Genomic DNA, 7,946 nt, shown 5'->3' on the forward strand with positions numbered 1-7,946 from the left:
TGCTGTATGGAATCCATGAAGAGCAATTTAAGGCCAAGAGAGTATTCTGGAGGAATACTACTGTGTGCTTGCTCTGTTCTTCAAGGCACTTATTGTTGGTGATGGTCACATGGCTTTTGTTCTGATGTATTGCAGCCATTCTTATGTTCAAGTGATAGTGTACTGGGGTGAGTGAAAACCTCTTTCTTGTGGTTTGCCTCTCTGAGTGCACACCTGACAACTAGTAGTGAAATAGGTGATGTACCACCTGTGCTTGTGTTAAAACTGACCTGGCAGAAGTTGACCTTTTGGGCTCAAGAAGTCATGGATTGAATACCTTTGTTGTTTGTTGGAGGAATTGCAACGATTTCTGGAGCTGCATTATTTTCATAAGTTCCAAACTAGAAAGCTTTTTCACTGCTGAAGTTACTGTTCAGTTTGGGTCTCATCCACAAAATAAGTCTGTCTGAGACTTTGATAACACTATTGTAAAGTGGTGGAACACTGAATGCTGATGTTTCAAATTGAAGCCCAGTTAGCACCTGCTGCTTTGCTTCATGCAGCTTCCTTACTCGGTCTGTTTCCAGGGACGCTTGATACTCAGGATCGTGTACCTTTTCACCTGAAAGGTCTGCCTCTCTCTGTCTCTCTCTAATTGTAGCCCTCTGCAGCCACTTCTATGTTCATATGCAATTAAAATTTACCTCTTAGAAGAAGCATCTAAAGGAAGAAAAAGAGATGTGAAATGTACATGTACATTAGCTCTTCTGTCTTATATGTCACATTAAACTGATTTCAAAGGTTTTCATCCTTCTCAGTTGTCTGGTATAGATAGTAATAGCACTGGATTGTGAAAATGCTAAGTTTTGGCAGGATTTATTCTCTAATTAAAAGTATGGTATTCAGAAGGGAAAATGGTCACCTGAAGTAGAGAGGCTTTCTTGACCCAGTTGAAGACTCTGATTTACTCCTTGTTTTTGTAACAACTGTGTCTAAAAGAAAAGACATAACTCTGTCACTCATGACTTTACTTCAGGTGTTTTGGTTGCAAAAACACAGGGACATCACCTTTGACTCTTCCATGGCAATACAACACATGTGGCTTTTTCACTCTGTATATTTGGTGGCTTAACACATACATGAAGTGGTGTGAATTGTTAGGTGTAGCTGGTATCTCATGCTTGTTCTACTATTGCAACATGTTCTAAAGGAAAAAGAATTGAATTCCATTTCAGCCTAATTCATCCTACATGATACTTCTGCATAGTTTTTTTCTAATTCCTTCATTACAAGTAGGTGCTATAGGAGAAATTAACTTCTTTTGTCAGTAAAAATTCCCTCACTTTTTCTTTTGTGGTGTGGAAAGTAACATAACTAGAACCTTTCCTCTGGTTCTTGAGAACAAGTTCCATAATGCATATAAGGGGGAAAAAAAAATAAATATCTGTCTCACTTCAACCCGTAAGATGATCATAAGTTTCTGCATTCCTCTTCAAAAATTGAGTCTGGGGCCCTACACTTGAGACTCTTTCTATAATTCTGTTAACCTGGTTGTATAGGTATCAGAAGCTTATGTACAGCTGATATGCAATGTTACTTTTTGGCAGAATCTGTCATTTCAAATTTTATAACCAAATGCCTGTACTTACTTAAAAATAAAATAAAATTGAACTATCCATTAATCTTCTGTAACTGGAAGAATTCTTGTGTGTGTTCTTCTAAATGCTCCTGCTGCAGAAGTCTAAGCACAACCAAGTAAGCTGGAGCTTGTGGTACTGACAGCTGCCACATTGACGTGTTAGTACTGCTTCTTGGGCTAGCTTTTTGGCATAGGAAAGTCAGTTCCTTAGCAATCTCTTCCAAATTTTTCAGCACTGGATCAGCTTAGTGGCTTGATTCACATCATGTTATTGGACTGTATCTTTGTGAAAGACATTAGAAAGATCAAAGGGTCATTGTGGAGATGGAAGCTCTCTGCAAATGGTACTTTTTGCTGTAAGATTGGAGATTTTTGATCATGGTGGTCTGCCGTGCTGAGCTCTGCAGTTTCTGTAACAGCATCTAAATATGGATGTGCTTTTCTGTTCAAATACGGTAAGTATTATAAATTAAATATCAGGGCTTTTATTTGCTTATCCTACTAAAAAGACTGCTATCACTTTTTCTTCTCCTAAAAAAAGAAATATTTTAAAATTTATGTCATAATGGTAGCATTTACAACTTTGGTCATTGATAAAACACAAATGTAGCCTGGTACCCTGCTGTATTTGTAGTTGACTTTAATATACAATTTAATAAACAGTATTTAAAAAAAAAAAACACAACCAACATTTATGAAGAAAGAGAATAATATACTGAGCTATGTCCTGTGAGAGAGAAAGGGTGTAGAGGTGTCTGTGTGAGTATGGATGGTATGGATTGGCAGCTTGACTGAATGAATTGTTAGATACCTGTGTCAATTCCTAAACATGTTTTAATAGGCACTGGTAGTCACATAGTAGCAAAATAAGAGTTGGTAGTTGACATGCTTAAATGGTTGTGTGTGTTTTGTTTTTTTTTTCTCCCCACACCTTTGAAATTTAGGATGGTACAACAGTTTTCAGTGGACTTTGAAAAAAGGATCGAAGGATCAGGAGATCAGGTTGATACACTAGAACTTTCAGGAGGTGCCAAAATCAATCGTATTTTCCATGAACGTTTTCCTTTTGAACTAGTGAAGGTATTTATCCATCTTGCTGGTGTGCCTTGTGTTTTATTTATGTATTATTATGTTCATACTGAAAGTAGTAAAGCCAACATAAGGTCTGATTGGAAGAATGTGCTCTTAACTGTGGAAGAAATTACATGAAGTTATAACTGAGACATTTGGCTTCACTTCTAGTTTTGGATACCGAGATGTGCTAAGAATTCTGAAATACAGGAATTAGAATATAATTATAGTCCCAATTCTTACTATTTTCCATGCTTTCTTCATTGTTTTATCACAAATGGCATCTTCCTTCTGGTTAGATGGGGCAGGCAAACAACTACAGTTGGTAAATTTAAGTGGTTGTGTTCAAGTAGCTAGTACCTATTAAAATTAGAGTTATGGAAAATAGCCATTTTCTGTGTTTTCTACTTCCTGTATTCAATGCATTAAACCAAAGCCAGCTTTCAGTCCTACAATTTAATAGAGGGAGATGGAGCAGAAGCAAATTTGGTGTTTTGAGATAACATTTCTCTTCTTGATACATCTCTCCTTGCTTACCCATCCTTTGGGTAACAGAGTAAAGGGAGGTCCAGTGGGGTGTGAACTAATGAAACCTGGTTTCCTATGAGTTTGTGTTACATATTCTTTGATTATTTTATTTTTTCTTTCACTGCAGTGACTTCAGCTTCCGCTCACCATGAACTCTACTGTATCTCTAGTCCCCAATCTTTTATGCTTTTCCTAAGTTTCCTTTCCACCTATTTTACATTCAACTGCCTTGACATCCCCTAACTTTCAGTTGGGTAAGAACCAGACAGCATTGCAGCTGGTTCCAAGGTTTAAATGTGGTAGGTCAACTAGCAGTCCAACAGAACGGATGACAATTGGGCTTAAGTAATGACCTTTTGGTTTGTGACTACACTAACTTCTCTTCCAGCTAGCTGGCTTTCAAGAAACTTAAAGAAAAGCTTTATAACTTCATAACCAAGAGCATTCCTCTCTTAAATTTGGTTAAAAAACAGTAGAATGGGAAGGGGAGGATAAACAGGCCATAATCACAGAAGTTGCACCACTTTAGGAAAACAGGCTTTTTTAAAAAAAAAAAAAAAAAAAAAAAAAAAAAAAAGTCTATTTTACAAAACACTTTTTGTTCACTACCAAAAAAAAAAAAAAAAAAAAAAAAAAAAAAAAAAAAAAAGTTGTATCTTCCAAATCCTATTTCTGGCTTACTCTATCAAAATTGTTCCAACTGTTGGTATATCTGGAACGGAAAGGTGCATAATTTTCAACAATCCTTACTGCTGCCTGTAGCCTTAGTGTTAAAATGTTTTAAAATACTTGTTCTTTGTTTAGCGTAATTAGAAACCAATGTTTCGCCAGTTGAACTTGCCTGTCTTCCAGTTATATTGGGAGAGGTAGTATTTTCTGTTGTATCAAAAACTTCCCCTAATACGATCTCATATGCTTTTGTTCCTCTAGATGGAATTCAATGAGAAGGAACTGCGGAGAGAAATAAGTTATGCCATCAAGAACATACATGGTATCAGGCAAGTGCTCCCATGTTTTCAAGCCCAGTCATATTATAGGGGGTGTGATCTTTTTAACCTGTGGACACACTGACTATTGACTGCTAGACTACATTGCTAACACACTGCTCCAAGCAGCTGATTTTTTTTTGCTTCCACTCCTTTACACTTCTGTTTTTCAGGTAGCTGTTTTGGACCAAACAGTTGGTTTGCCCAAAGAGGTTTAATTTACCTGGAAATGCTGGAAAATTATTTTATAGAGAAAATCAATGACTTTTTTTCTGGTAGTGTCTACAGTTCTGTTAAGCTTGTATTCCAGAAAAGTCGCAAGTTTTAGAGGGAAAACTTGTGACTTAATGTGGAAAAAACCTTTCAGCTTCTGTTGTGGCAGACTGCTTGCACTATCTTACTCCCCTTTATTCTCAACCATTTCTTGAAATGACTGATTTACAAGTGAGTTGGCTGAGGTTCCACTTTGTGGACATGTCTGCAGTATATTATTAGGTTTGGGAAGATGAGATGTTTGGTTTTTTTTGTTTTGGAATGACCTAATTATCTCACTTTGGACTGATCAGTCTATTTTGGAGGGACACTTTTTCAGATACATACCCATGTTTTGTTCTTCTGACAATAGAACAGATTCCAAAAAGCTTGGGTGGTTCTTTTGTGTTGTGTGCTTTTCCTTTGGGATCCTTCCCCCTGCCTGTGCTTACCAACTTGCGAGTAGGTAGTATCTTTTGAAAGCATTGCTTACAAGCTTTGTTGTTGTTAGTGTTTTGGTAAATGTTCCTTGTGTTACTTATAAATTCTCAAATAGTTGACTCTAGTAACCATGGTGTGGTATTTGAACTTTTCTGGCTCTTCATGAGCAATCTATGGCAGTGAACTGATAGTTTTGGGCATGTTTTTATAGTTTGCTTTTTAAATATGATTTATCTGCCAAGGTAGATCTTTGCAAGCAGTGTTTGAAAGAAAAGTAAGGCCTATTTATTTAGAACTGGTTCTGTGAGATCTGTTATATAGGTTCATATGTTCTGCAGTGACCAACTGTGAAATTCTCTGTATAGGACTCTGAGTAACAGAACCACATTTCCTGCTGTGAGTGACAAGTGCAACTATAGGATTCTTATGGGTTTGCTATGCAAATGATCGTGCATGCAGCTGCCATTCATCCCTTCTTTAAGGTTTGATGCACTACTGAAGGGGTTTTACTGCATTATATCAGTACTGTTTAGAGTTCTCACAGTCATCTTCAAGTAGCAGACCATGTTTCTGCTTTTATATTCTTATTCACAATGACACTTTTTTTTTTTAGAGAAAGGACCAAATTTAGTTTTGTGGAAGTCTGTTTGCGTAGGGATTGTTATTACTCAGCTGTAAGCATCTGAAAATGAAGATATGAGCAATTCAGTAAAAAAATCTTCCTTGCATGATGTTTTTATTACTGTCTTACATATTCTTTTATGTCCACAGAACAGGTTTGTTTACTCCAGATATGGCGTTTGAAGCCATTGTTAAAAAACAGATAGTCAAGCTGAAAGGACCTTGCTTAAAAAGTGTGGATCTGGTCATGCAAGAGTTAATCAACACTGTCAAGAAGTGCACTAAAAAGGTAACTTGCAAATAGATCATAATGTAAGTATAATATAATGGTATAGTTGGTACTATAAAGCCTGTCTTGCATTTTACGGTATTATAAGAGCTTTCTGATCTAGTCATTTGATATACAGAGTAAGACTCTCTAAAGTAATTACAACTTCTGCAAAACTCTCAAAACAATGTAATGCTGTAAATGTTCGGGTTTTGCTTGCTGTGTTTTGAATAGATATATACACCTTATGATGGGAGCTTTTCTGAGTCAATAGTTGCCCCCAGTTTCCTTTTTAACACCATATTTGCATTGATACTGAAAATGAAACATAGGCAGCAATTCCATAGATTTGTAAATCAGCAAAAAAAAATTTTTACTTCAAAGTTTTCTTTTCCAATGCTAGAAAACTTTCACTATTTCTTCCTCTTATTAAAGCAAAGACCTCAAATGTATTCAGAGACAACTATCAAGGAGAGAAAAATACTCTTTCTATATTGAAACTTTACTGGGTAGCACCACAGTTCTTTGCAATAATGGGTCCATGACTTCCCTGTACTTTTTTCATACACAACTCCAAAGCGTCTGATCTCCAGCTGTCAAGAAGTTAGAAGTGGAAAACCAGGAAGACTTCATCTCCCTTGTATTTGTACATTCTTGCATTAGTGTTGACGGTTGAGCTTGCTGCACAGAAATGTTGAACATTTAAACAGAAAGAACCACTGGGCATTGACCTTCCTGATGTGAAAGCTGTGTGCATCAATTAACTCAAGATCTTGCAAGTGTAATAAATTAAGAAATATGTTCATCAAAACTAAACATAGCATTACTATGAGTATTTGGGAACGGTTTTCCTGAAGAGTGTGCTTGGGTTGGTGTATAGTGTTAGAATGAATCCTCAAACTTCATACCCCCTCAGCTGTGGCTAAGGAAGCATGTCAGATCTATTAATATGAAGTTATTTTTCCTTGCACTGTTCACCTTCATAGGAAAGTTGTCATCTCCAGATACTGCAACTCAGTTGTCTGGTGCGTTGATAACTAACAGTTACTGATTTTTAAATTCTCTTTTCTCCCATTATTCTGTGGTCTTCTAGAAGATCCCATTGACTCTTGTAGCCTTCTCAGCTAACTGGCTACTTTTATTGTCTCGCCTTCTGTTCATCTGTCTTTCCCACCATCTCAGGGTGCAGAGAACCCTAATAGTAGCAAATACAGGAGCAGTTCTGGGATGTGAGCACAGGTATGCTGAAGTTGTTGAGAAATATCCTGTCACATACTTTGCATTTTTCTGAGTAATGCAATATTATTTTTTTTTTTTTGTACCAGTAAGCAGGTAAAAGAGCTATTTCTTAAAACAGGAAAGGATGACAATCTTTTTGACAAAGATCATAGAGAAGTGCATTGACCGCAATAGTTTGAGTGGAGTTTCCAGTTGTTTTGTTGTGTTTTTTTTTTTCACTTCTGTCAAAGTTTGGAAGATATGTCACTTGAATTAATTGTGCAGATTCTTTTCCCGGTGCTGTTGGCCAAATTTACTATTGTGTTTCGCTATTTACATTTTTAAATATTGTTATTGCGATGTAAAGATGTTGCCACAAGGTGGAGCCTTCAAAGAACAAGAAACTCGGAAATTATTTGAAGTGCCACTCTGGAATTAGGCACAGTAAGAGAAAGAAGGAGGGAAAAACCTTACCCCAAGGCTGATAAACTGTGGTTCATATATCCGCAGTGTCTTCTCCTCAGTGTTCCATGGAGCAAAATCACAGAAACAATCCAAGGGTTTAGGTCTCATCAGTTTCTCTGGAAAACGACCATTAATAGCAAGTAAGGCTTGCTTTGTAGTGTAGTTAACTTTTAGCCCAAACATTTATAAAAATTGCTTTCTTCCAAAGAGGAAAGCTGGAGGTACCCCTGTTTGTGTTCTACTGAAGCCACCCTGCAGGTGTAAATTTCTATTAATTTTACTTTTCAGCTGGCAACATATCCAAGGTTGTGTGAGGAAACAGAAAGAATCGTTGCTGGCTACATTCGTGAAAGAGAAGAGAAGACCAAGGATCAGGTGAGAATAAATAGGAGATCTAACAGTTTGGGGAAGTATGTGAAGGAGGAAAGTTCTTGCATACAAAGTGCAGTGAGACAATGAAAGATTTCCTCCTCCCCCC

General features: G+C 36.9%; 1 protein-coding gene across 1 annotated transcript in view; it reads left to right on the plus strand.

Moving 5' to 3' along the window:
• LOC104158200 (dynamin-3) overlaps window positions 1–7,946 on the plus strand; it is a gene marked incomplete at its 3' end in the record, with an annotated part of 40,923 nt that overhangs the window by 18,667 nt on the left and 14,310 nt on the right. The window contains exons 7-10 of the mRNA XM_009695785.1: window positions 2,563–2,698; window positions 4,148–4,215; window positions 5,668–5,806; window positions 7,757–7,843. Coding sequence (XP_009694087.1) covers window positions 2,563–2,698; window positions 4,148–4,215; window positions 5,668–5,806; window positions 7,757–7,843 — 430 coding nt within the window. The remainder of the gene's footprint in view (window positions 1–2,562; window positions 2,699–4,147; window positions 4,216–5,667; window positions 5,807–7,756; window positions 7,844–7,946) is intronic.

This window comes from Cariama cristata, unplaced genomic scaffold (genome assembly GCF_000690535.1).
Source record: "Cariama cristata isolate BGI_N322 unplaced genomic scaffold, ASM69053v1 scaffold6162, whole genome shotgun sequence".
Lineage (NCBI taxonomy): Eukaryota > Metazoa > Chordata > Aves > Cariamiformes > Cariamidae > Cariama > Cariama cristata.